A 20,756-nucleotide genomic window follows, 5' to 3' on the forward strand; every position below is an offset into this window, starting at 1 on the left:
TGGAATTCCTACCTTAGTTTTCAGATGTTTTGGGTGTTTTAAGCTACCACTGTGAGAGATTAGATTTCTGAAGGGGTTTATAAGCAGTTCGCAAATGTGAAATTTCATTAACTTTATTGTTAAAAATAAGACCTGTGAAAAATGTGCTGTTATAAAATGTGCTGTTATAAAAAATGCGCTATAAAGACAGCCCTCAATAAAGTTAAAATTGAAGGTTAGGCCTGCTAGCTGCTAAAGCCACCACCTGTCCTGCTGCTCAATACTGTCTCTGTTCTTTTTAGTTCTCTACCGCTCTCCCACTGCAAGTATTTATTCTAATGAGTGTTTCAGAAAGTCTTTTATTCATTCCACATAATGCCTACTACAATGATACCCTAAAGCATAGACAGGACCTTTAAACACTATTATAAAACTTACTACAAATACCTTATGTCCTGGGGTGACTTTACTAACTGCTATTCTTACTAAGAGAAATAATGCACCAGAGCTAACAAAGCAAAATCTTTCTACCATACACTATTTTAACTGATGTACTTCATTATTGCTAAAGGAAGCATTGAAAAACTTCACAGTCAGTCTATGGGCTTAAGACAGCTTTGTACAGGTGGTTACAGTATGGTTCTTGTACAACTATTTTCTTAGCATCACACCCAGGTATACGACTTCCAAATAGAAGGTTAAAAGAAACAAATGAAAAATCCAACTAAAAAATCCTGTGCTGCAAAAGCCATGAAGATTAATGTGGGATTCAAGCCAAATGCAGTACTTGTCACAGGATGAGAAAGTGGCCAGTGTTTAAAGGGACCTTAAAGATCATCTAGTTTCAATCCCCCTGCCATGGCAGGCACACCCTCCACTATGCCAGGTTTCTAAGAGCTCTATGCAACATGGCCTTGAACACTTCCAGGGATGGGGAAACCACAGCTTCTCTGGGCAACCTGCACCAGGGCCTCACCACCCTCACAGTAAAGAATTCTCTTCTAGCAGCTAATTTGAAACCTGTCTTTCCTTTTTCCCTCATCTTGTCACTCCATGCTCTTCTAAAAACAGCATTTCCCCATATTTCTTGTTGACTGAAGGCCATAATTAGGTCACCTAAAAGTCTTCTCTCCTCCTGAACAACCTCAATTGTCTCAGCCATTCCTCATGGCAGAGACGCTGCATCTTTCTGATCATCTTTGTGTCCCTGCTCTGGATTTACTGCAACATTCCTGCATTTCCTGTGCTGGGAACTAACACTACCAAAGGCCTAAGAAATAACAAACAGGAGTCCTGCTTTCTGAGTTGACAGCTTCCACATTTTATAGTAATAAACAGAAGATTAAATAGTTCATTTTTTAATGAATGGAGAAGTGATACAAATGATTACTAAAATAACAGCAGCAATTTGTATATACACACTAAATTGAAGTCTTACCTAGTTTCTTGATCAAGTACTACTTAGAACTACAAACTCAAAAGAGAAATAGGAATGAAAGACCATAACATCAGTTTAATCTTACCAGTGTGTATTTAAGCTATGTATTTAAAAAACTAACTTCTAATAAGATAATCTTTACAAACAACAATTCTATTTAAAAAATTGATAGATTCTTGGTTTTTAATATTACTGTCCTCTTGATCACAGAATTAACTTTAAAGAAATTTTTTAAGAATTCAGTGCCTGGAGTTTGGTAAATTAGGGAGACATTAGAGGCCTCCAATACAGTGAAGACATCATTGCTTGGCAATAGGAAAGTTTATAAATGCCATAACAGAGTAACAAACCTAGAGCTTCTCAGAGTGCCTTATGGATGAAAAGTAATAAACCACTTCATTACTTCAACCTGTGTTGCTGAATGTAGAAGGCTCAATTTAATTTCTACAGCAGAATCTCACAGATAGCAACTTACCATGAGTCAGTAAGAAAAAGACACTTATTTATTGGTCACCCATATAAATGAATGTAAGCAGGTGAAGATGACAGTTTTAGGCTGAGTGGCCTGCTGTCAGACTCAATTTTTTGGATGTCTTTAGAGCACCCTTTAGCTATCTCTACAGCTTAGTAATGAAAAACTGACTTTTACCAATGCCAGCACCATAAAAGACTCACCTGAGTTTCTACTTTGACTACTTATTCATAAACATTGACCAAACAGGATGCAGAAGAAGAAAACCACAATAGTTTTAAAAATATAAATGTAGCAATACTTTCTTGAAAGACTACACATTAGTCTCACACACTAATAACATTTTACACACTAATCTCACAGCCATTTCACTCCACAGGAGCAAAAGGTATGTTCCTAACATAAACCTCAATGTACACTAACCCACATCAAAAAAACCACTCACCCTAATAAAATTTGTCAGTATTTACAGCCCTTTGGTACAGAGAAACAACTGGCTCAAACAGAAATCTCAGCCGTGACCCTCCACTAAAGGACATAATACAGAAAACACATCAGCAAAAATATAAAGATACATGGCTGAAAAAGATCCGCACGGCAAAACCTGGTCTAGTTCTCCTTCTAGCCAGCATTATTTTATTAAGTGTGATCAATTCCTTCCTCTCATAGTATCTGAGAACTGACTCTGAATAAGTTTGTGAATTCTCGTACAGCCCCTCCAGTTTTGAGGTACAAAGTCCTTCAAAATATATCTACTGTCCCTGTGCAAGCATGCATATTTACTGGTCTCCTTTAGGGAAAGGGCGAAGTTTTAAGACTGAATTCAAAGTCCTTAAATACAAATTTAATTAAAATAGTGAAAAATCTATTACCAAAAAAGTTTCTACTTACAAATGTAACGTACTGACCATATACAAAACTAAAAAAAAAAAAAAAAAGCAAACTGTCTAAACTGTCTCTTCCAAGGCTCCTACATTTCACCAATATACAACAAAAATATCTTGCTGCAGGTTCCATAATAGACCCTTCCACAAGGAAGGGTCTATTATGTGGACCCTTATCTTCCACAATGTCTTGAAAGAAGGAAGAAGGAAGGAAGAAGGAAGGAAGAAACAAGGGTAAAAATAGGAAAGCAAAGTTTAAAAAAGGATAGGAAAGCAAAGTTTAAAAAAGGAATGAATTATCAAGTATTGGTAAAACTGAAAAGAAACTTGGTCATAATAAACCTTTTAAACCATAAAAGTAAACAAAGCACAAGGCATTTTACTTAGCAAATAAATTGAACTGAAGTCATCACATGTAACTTAGCCATCAAACTGTCTCAGGAATCCCATTTATTGCTTCAGTTATGTGTATTCACACATCCTCATGTTAAAGCTCTTCAGAACACACATGGTATTCTCAATACATCACTAAACAGCAACCCAGTGACAGTTTATATGCTAGTTTTCCATTGTTTTTGTCACAAAGCAAAACACTATGTTTTAAGGAAAGTTAATTACACCATTTATTGGCAATGCAACGAAGGCAGATTCCACTTAAACTATAAAAATATAGACTCTATCCTTTCAAAAAGAAAAAACATTCTCTGTGTGCCAATCTTCTGTGCTTGTTTAAGCAACACAAAATACATGTATGCAAGTGAGTATCTTCACAACTCAAGTATTCAAAATAGTTAAGGAAAAACTTCATTGCTAATTTCTTAGGTGATATGCCTATTGTAAAACCTCTTTCCAGAAAACATTTAATTTTCTATTTAAATATTTTATAAGGTATGTCATTCTACATTCTTTCTATTCTCTACATTTGGATATGATTGAGTCTGCTCTTTCTAATGATCAGGTAACTTCCATAGATTGTGAAGACTCCGATGTGAGACTTTTCCATGAGGAAATAATTTTCAAGTGATTTTACTGAAGCAAAATGGAATGATCACATGCTTCAGACTGACCCTATGACTCTTAATTTTCTGTGGAAGTGACAAAAAAACCCAATAATTTTCCTCTACTTTTAAAGCATACAAAAATATGAGTCTGTAAGGAATACCATCATGGGAACACTAGGTTCACACAACAAGCTGGGTTTTTTAAAAGATTGCTCATTGAGTTCCTCTTGCTCTTCAAAGCTCTACATGACAACTAGAATGGTTTCTCTGTCCAGAGATCTTATTCTGCTTTGTAATGACAGGTACTCAGGAACAGTGATCATTGGAAAGGTGACCAAATCCTGTAAAAATCAGGTGAAGAATATATAAATTTTTAGGTCTGCAGAAAAAGAAAAAAAAAAAAAAGGTTGCATTGCATGACTTGCACTGAGACTCTGCATAACTTTTAAGTAACTTCTTTCAGTATGTCCTTTTAAGCATACACAACATCAAAGGAATTTTATGTTCCTTTAACACAAACAACAGAACTAGATGTGCAGCAACCTAATAATGCATTGAACTATGGAATTTTTCAACTCGGTGAAACACTCAATAAAAGCTGCTTAAGGAGGAAGTAAGTAGTATTGCCTTTCTATGAACCAACAAAAGCAGAAGAAGTCTATTGTATACACAGCACAGCAAGCACTGTTTATTCAAGAGTGAACACTCACTCCCTTCCTTCTGTGCTCATTTTTCCTTCTGGGGTCATACTTACTACCAGAATGTGAGGTCAGATTCTTACCTCTTTACAAAACAAATATATAGAGAAAGCACTGAAAAAATGTAATAATTTTTCTTAATTACAATTTTCTTAATTCATAATACAACATGAAAAATCAAAACACAATATTCTATCTTCTGAGGGATTTCCACAAGAAAATCCACACAGAACAACTACATCAACAACTACATCCGATTCCCACCACACTTATTATTAAGTGCCGGTATCCTAAAAGGCAATGAAAGTGTAAAGGAAGAAAAATATTGTTTCCTTTTACACAGTTTATAGAATGCTCTGAAAGCAAAACTATCTTCAGCCAAACCAATAAGCCTTATCTCTACCTGAACAATTGTATGTTCATGGCAAAGCATAACAAAATTTCAACTACTGTAAAGATTTTCTGAACAAATGGTGTTCTCCTGATCTCTATGATGACAGCCTTTCCAACACATCACAGTATTACTCTCTACTTGTCTGTTGTCTGTTATTCTTCCCATGCCATTAAAAAAAATAAATAAATAACAGAGGGAGAGGGTTTGGTTTCTCCTCCAAGTAAAATCTTTCATCAGCCAACACTGACTGTAAGTGCAAAGGACTTACAGCCTGTACCAGGAGATAAATAAACAGTCTGAGCAGCAGTGCAGAATTAAGTATGTGGCCAGAGACAGAAAGCCAATACTTTACAAACAGACTGCTTGGTGCTGACTGCCATAGGCATCTGCATGCAGCCCCTTAACTGCTATTATTCATTCATCTCCTCAGATACAGTTTTATCTTCACTCTAAGTATCTCTCTCTAGTTTGTTTCCACATTAGACATGACAAATGCATTTTGGAAACTCTGATGTCCAAAGATTAAGTTAATATGAGTCAAACAGAAAATAGAAAATGTTGAGGTTCTTCAAAATGGCTTGCCTACGTTCTTTCAGTTAATCAGTACTCACCTACATAGGCTTCATCATCCACCGGCAGGGGTACTGACATGCAGAAGTAGGTATCAGACTGTTAAAAGAAAAGAGAACAGAAATTACCTTTAAATTGGGAAAAACTGGAATTTAAAGAATAGAAACAAAGCATCAAAAGTCCCTACACTTTCTGAAGATGAATGTGGGAATACTGAACAAATGAACAGGACCATCTAGAAAAACCATCACATACTTTACTGAGATATTCAGGCAAATACAATGTATGTTATCTGGTTTACCGCTACAAGAAATAAATTCATAGCTACAATTGATTTACATGTAACAGAGATCAGGCTACAAGGTTATCAAAGTGGCTATTAGGTTGGTAGGTACACAATTAACTATTTTAAACCTCTTTTTTCTTAATATTTTTTTTTTTTCCCAACTTCTAAGGCTGTTTAGGAAAGGGAATGTATCACCTACTAGAATTTCTCTACCCCCATGAACTCAATTATCTGAAAGGCCTTCACTAAACAGATAAAGATAAAAATTCCTGCTACGAATAACTTCGAAATTAATTTAAAAGAAGACTCTGTGGATAGGTGTGAACAATTAAATGTAACTGAGAAGGAAGGCACAATAGTGATAACAATATGTGATTACAGAGCAGTGATTTGCACAGGTAACAAACCATTTTTGGTGTTTTTGCTAGAAAATGGGAAGGATGCATGGAGGTTAACTGATACGATTAATATGAATGCCTTTGTGTACTGTGGCTACATGCATTTATACAGTTAACATATTAAAGCCTTCTAGAAATAGAAAAGGAAATATTCTGTTTTTCTTAATATTCTATTTCTTCTTAACATGGGTTCAGAAGATTTTTTTTTTCTTAAAAAAGCACAACCTAATTTGTGACCTTATTTTCAAACTTTGAAAGCCAACAGCAGTGATGCTTCACACTGCAGCAGAAATTTCTAGTAGAAGCTAGTAGAACAGCTTCCAATGAATGTTTCTGTGTAGTACCTTTGCCAAAAGAATGTACAACTCAGGTATAGGTAGAGCACTCCTAAGTCATGTAAGTGGCTGGTTGACTTTCATGCACCCATAGAACTGCAGTTATGAACTGTAAGACAAATCCTGGCCCTTCAACAATCCCCTTCAACGTGCCCAGTATATAATTTAAAAAATGCAGTGTTTTTGGCAGCCTTTCCCCCAGCCTTGACAATGTAACACACAAAGAGGGTTTTTTAATAGGAATCTGAACTGACTGATCTCTTTGTATGTGTTCCCTAGGTGTTCAACTGGTGGCTACTGAGGTAAAATCAATCACATATAATTATAAATGTGCACATGGATGAACTGAGAGTATTTTTCACTCTTTCTGATGGAGAAGTTTAATATTTTCCTGCAAAGAAGATTTAGTAGAAACCATATTTCTGTTTTGCACTTGCTGAAATAACACTTCTTGTTTTAAATTACATGTTCCAGAGGGATTTTTCCCCAATAACTTGGAAACCTCACTTTCCCTTCACTCTTTTAAAAAGTGCTATCTGCAACAATGAGTCATCAACTACTGCAACACAACATACAGCTCTTTTCAAGCATCTGCAGCCCTCTAAAAGAGATGTGGACCTCTTAATAATATATAATTATTATAATATTATATAAAAATAATACATCATTCCCTGCAATGGCTACTGCAAAAAGGAAAATAAAATAATTTTTTATCTTGCTTAATGAAATTAGATATGAAAACGACAGTGGAATCTCAATACTTCTATATGAATCTTAAAAATGCTAATGCTAAGTTTAAAAATCTTAACTGTCTTCGCTTTTACTCAGTTGGCTCAGAAGAATACAATACACTTCATACTTGAAAGAATATAAAATCATAACTTCTTTATGGTAGCTTTCATGGTGTATTTTGAGAGTTAAAAATACAGGGTCAGAAGTACTACCCCTTTTAAAGTGCGTTTTGGTTGTTTCCCCTCAGCTTGCCAAAGTTGCAGTAATGTACAGTTTAATGTAATTAGATTCACTGATGCATCATCTGAAATTTGGTCTAAATTGCAACTCCATGTCTTACTAGCACATCTAGAAATATTTCACATAATAGAACTTCAACAATTCAGTTTATGAAACCAACATTTTACAAATAAAAGTAGTTCAATGAAAATATTTTTATTTTATTTATATTACTTTTTTATTGCCTGCTTTTCTCTGGAAAGTATACATGGATATGTATCTATAAGAGTTATCCTGATTTTTTTGTTCATTTTATTTGAGTGACATTGTAGGGAAGGCTTTGTTTTCCTAGCTTATTGAAAGAAGTGGCAAAAACTGCAATTCTCTCACCTCCTTGGGTGTCACCGCAGGCATGCGAATGTCCAATGCAAAATCTGACAGACCAAAGGAAATCACCGTCTGGTCGCTTCCAAGGCATTCACTAGAAAGAGATCTGCTAGTATATTTATATCTTAAAAGGAAGGAAGAAAGATTTTTTTTTAGGTACTGATTTTTGCTATGTCTTTATTAAAAGAAGGATCTTTAGAGAACTAGTAAAGAAGTTAGACAATGCTGAGTAGTTCCAGGAGTGATCTGAAAGTTCACTCCATCACAAGCTGAGGAAAACATCTTAGTTATGCAGCACTTACTGAAGTAATTCCTTATCTGAGCAATCAGATGACTGGTTTGGAAAATGTTAGTTGAAAACCTATTATCTCAACCTAATAATTGTCTGAGGTACATATATGTCTGAGGATGTACAGATAGAGAATTAGTTCACTACAGTATGTCAAGTACTATCAATAAATCACAAGAGTTTTGGGTTTTTTGGTTTTTTTGAGACTATGATTCATAATTCTATACAGATTAAATTTAAATTACATGCAAAGGGGCAACGTTTAATTCAAACACTTTGGTATTTATAGCAACTTCTATGCTACTACAAGTAGCAAAGTAAAACAGTAAACTTGGCAACATCAAACAAATATCAAAGTCTGTACTGAATAGAAGATATAACCGAACCTTAAGAAAAATGTAGATTGAATGGTAAGATGTGAGGTGATGCAACACTGATACAAGTTTTGACAATGTATATTCATGTATACAGAAGTGACATGGTATCCAACCTCAATAACAGTAACTCAAAAACTCCTTTTCCCATGAGCTAATAGGCTACTTCTCTTGTCCACACTACATTAAAGTTTACCTATGGAATTTTGAATCCAAACAACTCCTAAATTTCTCAGGACTGTTCGGGTTAGTTGACATTTCCTGTTAAGACATTATCTTATCCTGCACTCTAACTCCAGCTTCTGAAATTTACTTCTTAGCCTCAAATACAGTTGTAATGTTAACTAAAAATGTTGTATTAGTTGCCATTTTATCCTTCGATCTATGCATCACCTTTAATGAGCAATCCTATGGATAAAACATGAGTTTCTGTCTTCAGTATGACAACAGTGCCATTTCAAAAGTGCAGAAAGAAAATTCAGAGCAATGATCAAAACCTAACACATTTTTACCTAAGACATGCTTTTTCATACTTTGGTAATATTGTGACCACAAGCATTCAACATGTAGTATTTTCCTACATGACCCACCTCTTGAAGACTGAAAGTGGGCCTCTGAAACCCAAACAGATGTTTTGAAACAGAAGAACCAGTATTAGCAGGTTGTTAACAAAGCCTGCCATGTCCACCCTGCTATTTCTGGCCTGATTAAGAAAGCAGAAAAAGGGCAGTGCAGTTCTATTAGCTGTGATCCTGACAATCAGGGGGCAGCTGCAGCAGTATTATTTCACTACTTCATTATTATGCCTGCTCTGCAGGAATCCTCCAGCTTCTGACAGACCATCTGTCTTGGAAGGTGATACACTGTAAATCAGGAAGGTAGATGATACTATGTTGTCTTTTTTATTAGCTATAAAAAACTGTTGGAAAATCTTCCTTTGCAGATAGATGATACTGTTCTTCTGTCCACTTAAGGAGCTGAAAAGGACTAGTACTCCTGATGCTTTCCGCCCAGGTTGAGCAGGTAAATCTGCACGTTACTTATCAATCCACAGCGCTGGAGACTTCAAGTGGCATTATAGAAATCAGCATCACTCATCCTTCAGAACCTGTAAAAAGAGAACGAGTTTAAGGATGACTAACACGTTAGAGCATGAATTCTCAGCAATTCACCGTTGAGGCATTTTAATACATTACTAAATTCCTTCATGACCTTTAGTCCAGCCCAGTTAAGATTGAATTGGTTCTGCTGATTCCTCCTTTTTTTTCCCCTTCCCTGTATACTTGATCAGAAACAGACATGGTTCATTTTGATACACAAAATGTATTCTCAAACATATTTTAGATGGTGGGAAGATAAATAAAAACCTCCACAATATGTAAAATGCAAAGCATGGAGTATTTCAGATATGCAAACACTAGTATAATGTGTTCTACAACGGGGAAGCACCAACTTCACATAGCAAGAATCAAGTTTAGTAAATTTTATTAACTATCACCAAATGTTTCTGCACATATTGCAGACTGAGAATATTTTACTTTTAATTCAACATGTAATAAATCATTATGTCATTAATAAATATCTGTTTCTTACGTACTTTAGCTCCTTTTTATAACCATTTCAGGAAACAAATATTTAACAAATATTTTTGGAAATACAGTAACCAGAATTGCTGACATCAGACTCCTTTCTATTAGTTGCATAGTTTTCTGTCCTTTCATACACTGAGGGTATGTCAGTGTAACCATTAATCTCCCCCTGTTCAACTTCCCCATTTTAGTTGACACACTATTTAATTCCAAAATTTTTTGTATTTATTAATAATTAAGATAGAAAATTACACCATGTCTTAATGAAGACATATATATTAGTATTCTTTCATTTTCTGGGAATTTCAGTTTTGCAGAAGGGAAGTTTCCAGTCATAATCAAAATCTTTTAACTCCACTATGTAGTAGATCTAAATTAGTATAAATAGAATATACTAAATAGTGTAGTAGTATATAAATACTAATAAGAAAACACCCATCCGAATTAAAATATCTTCCAGTCCCTGGAAAACATAGTCAAAATACTATCAGAAGGATGAAATAGAAAGTAAGGATTCTGACATGAAACCAATGAAAATCCACAAATAAATAAATAGATAAATTCCATTCAATCACTCCCATTTCAGGGCACATGTACCAAAAACGCTTCTTTTAAATCTTAAACTAAGAAGCCATACTGGCTAAACAGTCACTGTTTGCTGTTAAACAGCTACACTAGATTTGCATTGGACTAGTCACAAGATTAAAAAAATCTGCTGATATTAACCAACATTAAACTTGCAAATTTTATTCACTGAAGGATGGCAAAAAAATTTAGTCTCAAACTACTGAAAATACATACACAGTAGTTTCCAGCTTCTCAAAAATTATGCCAAGGCTGTCTAAAGCCATTAATGCAAGCAATGATATAATCTTAATTATTTTTTTTAATGTAAATTTTCACGTCTCAACTTCCTCATTAGAAGAAGTAACTTAAATAGTTTTCACTGGTAAACTATACAAATCTGCAACACATATGAAGGACTGTGCTGTGATGAAGGCCAAAAATAACTTAAAAACAAACAAACAAGACTAGCGTTACATGCTGATATACTGCATGTAAGTTAACTGTAATAAGGCTTTACTACTTTCATTCTTTAAGGAATAACTACACAACTGTTCAGTGTCTTTGTAAGCTACCTGACTTGAAGTTCTACTATCCACCTTTAGTCGTATTACCCAAGAAATTCTTCTGTTTTTTCCTATACTGTAGTATAAATGCACTTGACAAGAAAAAAATCTAAGAAACAGGGACAGGAATAATACAATAAATTGTAACACACACAGAACTACAATATTCTAATTTTTTTTTAAATGAAAATATATTTTCCAATAACTAGAAATAAGAACAAATGCTTAGTTTATGCTGGCTTCACTAAATCTGAGATCTGTTACATCAAGTCTGTTACAAACATCTACAGGGTATTCAATTTAATAAAGGAGATTAATTTCATATAAAAGAAATAAAAGAAAGTAACTAAGAAACCAGACTAATAGTCCCTCACCTGAAATACAAGGGCTTCTTTATAGCAGCTTTCAATTCTCATTACATGTTAAACATGGCAATAGCAAAAATCACCAGAACACATCTTAATGTTAAGAGAATATGTGACAATTAGCGGCTGACCACAGGAGGTGGGGGTAAAGCAGTAATTTGGAACAGCCTAAAAAACCGAAGAAATTAAGCTGTTGTGACATAAATTACATTTATATATTCAACCTTAAAAATGGTCCCATTTCATCCCCAAGTAGTTTTTATGGTTTATCAGCTGGATGAATATGAAATATGAAGTTTAATGAACCTAATACTTCAGATTAGGTCCCTGCACAATGAAATTTTACACTTGGAAAGAAGCGAAGGGAAAAAATTTAGGAACGCAGAACTACCCTGAAGTCATTCCAAAGTAATTTTAGGTATGATGCAATACAGAAAAATGTAAGATGAGGGAAAAAAGTGAGGATGAGAGATAAGATTACATAATTAAGGTTCATTATGTGGACATCTAGATACCACTGTTATGTTTTCAATTTGGGGTAAGAGATCCCAAGGGAACCAAACTAATAAAGTAAAAAGACATAATTAATGACAAAAACTACAATGAAAGTAGAGAAAGGGAGATGAAAATTAGATTGGGCAATGCAAATATGTTATCTCACATGCTCCACCCAAACAAAGCAAAAAGTAAGGGAGAAAAGAGGAAAAAAACTAGCCTAAAGCAAGTACCACAAAGACTGAATGAGGGTGGGTGGAAGGAGAGGCAGGGAAGAAGCTGGAATTCAAAATAGAATGCAAAACAGAGTAACAATATAGCAATGTGACATTATACAAATTACAAGTGTGTCTTTTAAAAGCATAGAGATTAATTTCCAAAGATCAGCTACATAAATTTTCGTATTAACCACAGGTTTATAAACCACATTATAGTATTTTCTTATTTTATGTTTAGTCACTAGAACATCTTATATACAGTACCATGAGAACAAGCCACAAGCAGAAACCACACTCTCAACCACCACTACCTTCAAAGAAAAATTAGAAGATGGTCAAAATTCATGGGGATTAATATCCAAGTCTATCACAGGCAGTAATTCCTCATACACAAATCTCTGTTTTTGTTTCTCATGCACTGAAGTCATGGAAATGAGTAAGGATTCCTTGTGTTCTGTCTTCAGCTAGAACCAAGTTCACATTTTGTCTCAGGCAAAATTTTAAGCTTAGACAACAACTAGGTATACAAGCAATAGCCAGCTCAACAAATAAACTGCAGCTGGGCATCCTAGTTGCAACACTCTGCTTTTAGTAACACAGGTGAATCAATATGTTGCGGGATCTGCTTAGATATTAATTAACACACTAAATGTAATTAGCCACATTGTAATTGTGAATTACAATTCACAGGCAACTGCTGGCCTTCTCTCACAACAGAACTCGTGTGAGCATACAGCTGGGGTGATAAAGCATCCTCCTGCTTGTGCAGCAACCCATACTGGATTTGGTATTTTGGAATATGTATTAAACATATTTTTTAAAAATGAAAATGGTAGCTTTTCAAATATAGCTTGCCTCTTGGTTTAATTTATATTGTGCAAATTCCTATCTTCTGCTACCAACAAAAACCTCAGATATTAATATCAAAGGAACAATAAAAAAAGATAAACATGATTGCTCTTAATGCTGTTTTTCTGAAACTCCGCCAAAATGCTGAGAATAAGTATGATGCCTATTTTTAGAAGAAATATTTTATAAAGAAAGCTGTTGCCCAGTCCATAAAAGGAAGAACAATATTAATACATTAAATAAAGGACTATGATTTGAATTTTCTTGTATGTATCCAGCAGTGAAACGGGATTCATTCTAATAGGATTTACTCTTTGAATGTCTTCCAAATATGATGCAAATTAGACGTGTATTTCTTTCCCTATTTAACTAGAAGAATAAAATTAATAAAATGGTAATTAATCCTTAAAAGGATTGTTTATAAGGGCAACACAACATACGAAAAGAGTTCAGTACTTGAATCTAAGCTTATTTTGAGAGATTCTGATGACCCATTAAGCATTTTTATAGGTTTCCTACTGGGAAAGTAAGTTCTATTTACTATCTTAAGATAGACTGTTTGTACCAAGAAAAAAATAAAGCAGAAACTTTCAAATGCTCTGTCAGTTCAATAAGTATGGTAAGTTTTATACACTAGACAGATTTTTTTGTTGATTTGTTTTTTTAAATTAATTGAAGTTTTATACAGCAAAGAAGTGGAGGATGAAGAACTGTCATTTACACGCTTCCCTTTGGGAGGCCAATACGTTCATGACACAACTTGCAGTTTGCTAGCTGGTATAACAAGAGAAAATCAAACCCTATGGCCCCAACCCATACGCAAACCCTATTCATTATTGTATTTAGTAGGCAGCTCATACAGCAATAGTAGTTATGGAAATCACAAACAGAAGGATTCCAGGAAACAGATTATTATATCTGTTTATGCAAAGAAAAAACAAGGACATTATTTCTAGGGGGACAGAGCAAAAGTTTATAGAATGTATAGAAACTAAAACCAGACTCAGAATTTTTTGTGAGCCTCATGATAAACATGAGAAAACACAGAAAAACAAAGGAAAGCAAAAACCCCACAATTCAAGGTGTCAGAATTGCTGTCACCAACCTATGCACACAGCTACCACTCTCAGCATCTCCCAAGTTGGGATTGAAGAGACAAATTTAAAAGTTTTAGCAGATTTGGTTTTGCCAGATAAACTTCTAGAATTGTTATTTTTTTAACACTGTGTGAGAACTCAGTGGAAACAGAAGAAAATGTGTAAGAAAAAAAGAGGCAGGAAAGATTTAACTACTCCTTCTCAATGTGATCTTACTGAGCAGCCTTTGCTTAAGACTTGGTTATTAGCCAACAAGTAAAGCTGTCCTAGGACTACCTTCTCAGTCACATTTTCCTCCCATTTGCAAAGTAAATACTACAAATGCCATTGCTCAACACAATACACACAGGTGTGAGAGAAAGAAATACCTGAAAAAAGGAATTTTAATATTGCACAATCTAGAGATACTTGCCAGGGCATTTCGGACCAAAATAAAATTAATGTTCTTTGAAATTCTGGCAACTTACATTAATTTCTGAAATCTGAATTTCAAAACACAATACACAGTTCAAGTTAAGACTATTTACTCATTTTCTCCATCACCATACTGTAAACTGTTTGGTATAAACTTGTTTTAAGAACAAGGAATTGTACTTTCTTTGATAGAACAGATATATGCAAGCAAACCACAAAAAAAAAAGTCTTCCCTGTTCATATTAATACAATTGTGCTTGCTTTAGTAAAACAGGAGACTTCAAGCAGAAAGTCACTTTTACAGCCTGAAACTGCTTGAAATACTCACAATCTTCTCTTGGGAGTCACAGGTATGTTTCAAAAGTCTGAAAACAAGACAGCATGTGTTGGTTCTACCAGTTTGCATTTTAATACCATTTGAAAAGCATTTTATTCACATTAAATCACCTTCTAATGCTTCTGCTTTGACCAGTTATCAAAAAAGGCAAAATTCTCTTGTCAAGAAAGATCAACACTTTTTATAGAAAGACAACATCTTAGCAAACTGCTGATTTCATATATTGAAAAAATGAACAAACTGGATTGTACTAATTACTTGCTTAAAAGGGAAAACACATAAGATGCCTCTGCTTTCGTTTAATATCCAGATCCTTATCAGTAGCACAATGTAATAAAAACTAAAGTTCACTGAAATACCCTTTGTTTTCCCTTTGCTACACAAAAATAGAAAATATTAAAGGGAGAATGTTTTATAGAGATAGGATTAGCCTCCAAGGATAAAGCAGATGAGAGATCATTTCAAATACTTAAGTTCAATTATGCATTACATATGAACTATGAATTAAATTCATTGCATGTTCCTTTGCTAAGAAGGACGTTGAACTGAGGTGGGCTCAGCTGCAGGGCTCTGTGAGAGACACCAGAAGCTGTCCATGTGTCAGACAGGACCAGTTCCAGTCAGCTCCAAGATGGACCTGCTACTGCCCAAAGCTGAGCCCCTCAGCCATGCTGCTGATGCCTCTGCTATAGGTATTTAGGAAAAGGTAAAAAAACACTGCACAGCAGCTAAGAGGGGTGAGAATAACGGAGAGAAACAACTCTACAGACCCCAAAGTCCTTGAGGAAGGAGGAGAAGGAGGTGGTCCAGGCACAAGTGATCACCTACAGCCCACAGAGCCCATGCCAAAGCAGGCAGATGTACCATGAAGGAAGCTGCAGTTCCTACAAAGTCCATGTTGGAAAAGGCTCCTGGCAGGAGCTGCAGCCATGCAGGATCTAGACTAGAGCAGTCTGCTCTCAAAGAGCTGAACCTATGAAAAGAACCCATGCTGGAACGGGTCATGAAGGACTGTTTTCCACAAGAGATACCCCACTCTGGAGCAGGAAGAAAGCACTACGAACTGACTGCAACTCCCATTCCCCATTCCCCTGCACAACTCAGGAAAGAAGAATTGAGATTGAAGCTAAGGCTGAAGGAAGCTGGTTGTAAATATGTTCTTATTTCTCAGTATCCTACTTCACTTAATTGTTAATAAATCAAAAAATAGAATATCCTGAGCTGGAACTGGGCCCACAAGGATCACTGAGTCCAACTCCTAGCTCTGCACAGTACAGCCCCAAGAGTCACACCATGGGCCTGAGAGCATTGTCCAAAGGTTTCCTGAACTTCTTGAACTTCCCACTGCAGAGACAGGCTAGGTTTTTTTTGGTGAGATTACTGAGTTGGAGCAGTTGTCAAAGGTACTAGATGAAGTTAAGCATTGAAAAAAAAAGAAACAGCTGGGTGTAGCTAGGAGTCAGAACAGCAGTAGGAACAGGAACACTGCTAATGCAAGGAATCTTCTGGCTCTTCTTGGATATGGAGTTGTAATACACCTTTATTCCTGTTCTGTAAATGGTAATTCCTGGCGCAATACAATATTCTTATGAGAATGCTGGAGTGATTAGTTCTACAGTTGCTATTTGCTCAGTAGGATGCTGGAATGACCTGTCAATCCAAATACTATTCATGACAACACCCCCCAACTCCAGACACATCCCCTGCAAAAACCTGTCTCAATAAGCCTTCTTGAGGTAAAAAATGTATGGCTACTAGAAATAAAAATAAGAAAAACAAAGAATTTTGTTCTGACCCCTTTAATTGTATGTCTTTTCCAAGTAATTCCAGGTAAAAATCTGGAACATCTTCCCATATATCCAGTCTAGGTCATGTAGTTAAACTGAGATTTACAGCATTGTAACTTCATAGAAGTTACAAGCAGTTTCAATTAATGAAAATAAGTCAACAGAAGTTTGTTAGAGTTCATTACAAAAGTAATGTTATAGCCTTTCCTTGGTCCACGTGGCAGAGATAACACCACCTCTTAATTAAGGAAAAGGATAATGAAGAGAGCAGAAGATGAAAACCAAGCCAGTGAATCCAATTCCATTTAGTATTTGTTAACAACTGAGTAACATAAGATATCACAAAATATAAAAATGCTCATTCTAAGGAAACTCAACACAATAAAACAGAACAGTTTTTCAGCAGAACAAGTCTTAACATTATGTGAAGTTAAAAAGAAGTATAAAGGTAAATACAACACAGTTGCCTGTGATTATACTAGCACTAGGTTCTTCTATGAAGTACCTAAATATAAATATAGTATATACTAGGACATAAATGCATAATTAAGGAGAAGCCCAGGTTTATTGGCTAGAAGGCACCATTACACATAGGAAGACGAGTTCAGAAGAGAAAATGGAAGAAAAATTAAGCACACCAGAAAGCAAGAATAAGGGAAAGAAAACCAGAAATGAAAACCAGTTCAAGAAAGAAGTGCTTAGAACATATGCTGCTCCATTGCTATGTACAAAATGTTCAACCCCATGTCAGAAGTCGGGTAAAGGGACTCCACAGTGGAGCAAGTGAATGTGTTCTAAAGGTAGCTTCAGGAAAACTCTCTGGAAACCCCACATCAGAACCAGCTCTCAGCAGGTCCTGTGGCATGTATACAGGTATACCCATTGTAACAGATGCACACGTCCCCTTAGCCAAACAGCGAAGTTTGCAGAGAAGAAAAAGATCTGAGCCATTAAAGGGCCAAGAACTCCAGTTTTATCTGTTCTCTGAAAACCCACAAAGGAGCAGAGTGACACAGTGAGCTCATCCATCATGAGCTTGGAACACTGATCATGCGATTAAAGAACGAATAGCGAGTAGCTTTTCCAAGGATCATTTGTCAAGGAACAAAGGAAATTATGGGCACAAGGAGTCTCATGCATGCTTTTCCCATTGTACACAATGTGACTATGAGCAAACCATGTTATTCCATAAATATGTGAAGCCTAAGTGAGCCTTCTTTGAGTTCTCCTTGCCAGGCAGTGTGGCAGTGATCTCCCCTGGGTGGCCTCTGAAGGTTGCTCCTTGAAGCAGAGAGACCATTTTACCCAAGGTAGGTCTTTTTAAAGTGACGGATATCACATATAGCCTTGGTAGAACAGTAACTTTGATTTGTTCCTGGTAATTTTGTATTATTGTTCAAATGGTTGGTCACACAGTAACAGAGTGAACTTTGGCACCAAACTGTACTTCACAGTTTTAAAACAGCTTATTAGTAACTCTTTTGTTAAAACCCTTTGACAGTGGTGCATTAAATGATCTAAATCATGTCAATTGATGACACCCATTAGGAGAAGTGGCACTGCAGTCTTCTCACACTAGAGAAGTCTCATCTGTAAAGACTGTAGCTAAGGAGAGGACTCAAATTTTACCAGTTCTTGAAGGATTATATCCCATATGCCACAGGAGGGGACCTTGCATGGGAGCAGGGGAGAACAGAGAAGTCCATTGCAATGTTAGATCCTATTATAGCCTGGTCCAAAGGGACAAGGGTTGGAGACTTAATGGAAAAACCTTTAATTTGCTGTAATTGGTGATTTGCATTTTATGTTACAGGAATTCCTATAAAATGAATTTTATTCCTACCTCAACCAGCAATGGACAAGCCTCACACAAGTTAGCACCAAGTGCAGCTGTGACCTGACCTGAGCTGGCTTTTGAACCCCGTAACTCCCCACAACACACTACCTCTCTGTCCTGAGCATTCAACAAATAAATGGAGTTCCAAGTCATGGACTGAATGAACTCAGTGAAAGTTTGTGGGCATTTTACAAGGGTGGTCCATACATGAAGGATCTGTGTATACATCAAAAGACTGGAAGTGGTGTGTAGGAGGTGAGGATAATAAGAATGTATTGGGTAACATGGGACCTGAACATATGAACAGTACAGAATTGGGGATGGGTTTGTAGGTGTAATTTGTACTGATTTGGGCTTGGACAAAATACATTTTCTTCCAAAAAGCTTATATCAACTCATGCTCTGGATTTGTAAGCAAATCAGCACTGAAAACATGTTTCAGCTGTTGCTGAGCAGTGGTTACACAGAGCCAAAGCCTCCCCTGCTTCTAATATCACTGTACCAGTGAGAAGGCTGAGGGGGACACAGCCAGGCCAGATGACCCTAACTGGCCAACGAGATATCCTGTACCACGTAAAGAAGGACTGTGGGGACATTTGGAGTGATGGCATTTGTCTTTCCAAGAAACCACTACATGTGAAGGAGCCCTGCTTCTTGCAGGTGATGAACACCTGCTGATAGCAAGGAGGATATGAATTCCTTGTTTTGCTTTGCTTGTGCACACAGTTTTTGTTGTCCCTGTCCTCATCTCAACCCCATGAGCTTTCTCATTTCCTTGTGACTGTCTTTCCCAGCCTACAGGATCTACGTGGTGCTGACATGCCTCCCAGCCTTAAATCACAACTAGTTTTATTTGCCATCTCCATAACACAAAACAAGCCAAGAGAAATAACCATGAAGGGGAAAACAAATAACTAGCATTAGTGTCTAAACCACTGTGAACATATTCCCTGCTCTCTACAACCTCCACCCCAGCCTCCTGATAAGATTTCCTTGTAGAAATGTATTTTACCCTGGTTGTTGGAGTATGAAGGAGGATTCTCAAGCTTCTTCATTTGCAGAGTAAAATGAATCAAGTGTTCTTCCCTGGAAAATGCTATTCAGCTATACATCAGGACTGAAAAGATGATACATGGAAAACAGTAGGATATCCATCCCAACATCTAATTTTTAGGCTCAATCCCCCCAAAAAACTGTTTTACTGCAAAAAATATAATACTTGTAGAAGATATATGGAATTGGAACTATGCCAGGTTGGGTGAGACACTTTTATCCCTTCTGGATACTGGATTTAAAAAAAAAAAATAATTGTATTTTTATAGAAATACTTGTTTCCAAAACTTAGGTGATTCAAAAGACGCTTAACTCCTTTTTCAATAAACTGCATGGGCAGACAAATCTTTTAAGACTTTCCAGTAATTCTACTATCTGTTTTGTCTCATGCAACATCAAGGTTTGACTTACAAGGAAGAACATCTTCACATTTCTTTTACTTCCTTTAATTGTTCAGTCAAAAGTACGTATGAGAGAGGAAAATGTATGTAAAATCTACAGTACCTTGTCCCTCAGCATAGCAAAAACTATTAAGGTGATAAACTATTTACACAATTAGTTTTCACATGCCAGAGCAATGGCAAGTGCAATTTTAAAAGCTTACTTATACACTGGTTACTCCCGTTTCTCAGTAACAGTGGGCTTTATTCATTCTGAAAATCTTGCCTGGCATTTAAAAAAAAGTAAATGTCAACAGCCATGAGTCATACATATTTTCTCTCTCCCAGGGCATGTTCAGTAATTTCAAAAATTTCAAGTTATTTCAATTTTAGATTACCTTAGCTAAAGGAAATACATTACTGTCAGCATTACTCACAGCACAGTTTAAAAGCAGACCTATCCTTGAATGAAATGAAGAGAAATCAGATACCTTGAATACAAAAGGAGGAAAGAGAGGCTACTATTGAAGGAAATCCTTCATGCTACCAGATGAGGTCCCTACAAGTGCCAAAAATTAAGGATATACTTTGCCTTATAAAGATCTGATACCTATTAGACAATCTGCAAGAAATTACTCCAAACTTTAAAATGGTACTAGTTCCCTTATAGCAAAAAAAAAAAAAAAAAAAAAAAGAGAAATCTGTTGATAGACACATTCATTGACTTAAATTATGAATCATAAAATTTC

At 35.8% G+C, this 20,756-nt stretch overlaps 1 protein-coding gene across 13 annotated transcripts in view; it reads right to left on the bottom strand.

The window, feature by feature from the left end:
• Positions 1-20,756, bottom strand: part of PAM (peptidylglycine alpha-amidating monooxygenase) — a 132,441-nt gene that overhangs the window by 70,284 nt on the left and 41,401 nt on the right. For 11 of the 13 annotated variants that reach the window (XM_015652387.1, XM_015652382.1, XM_033520638.1 and 8 more), the window contains exons 2-4: positions 9,047-9,564; positions 7,797-7,917; positions 5,478-5,535 (exon numbers count right to left, since the gene is read on the bottom strand). In XM_015652387.1, coding sequence (XP_015507873.1) covers positions 5,478-5,535; positions 7,797-7,917; positions 9,047-9,138 — 271 coding nt within the window. In that variant the 5' untranslated portion in view covers positions 9,139-9,564. The remainder of the gene's footprint in view (positions 1-5,477; positions 5,536-7,796; positions 7,918-9,046; positions 9,565-20,756) is intronic. The other 2 variants (XM_015652381.1, XM_015652380.1) reach the window with 2 other exon arrangements.

Source organism: Parus major, chromosome Z, assembly GCF_001522545.3.
Source record: "Parus major isolate Abel chromosome Z, Parus_major1.1, whole genome shotgun sequence".
NCBI classification, from domain to species: Eukaryota; Metazoa; Chordata; class Aves; order Passeriformes; family Paridae; genus Parus; species Parus major.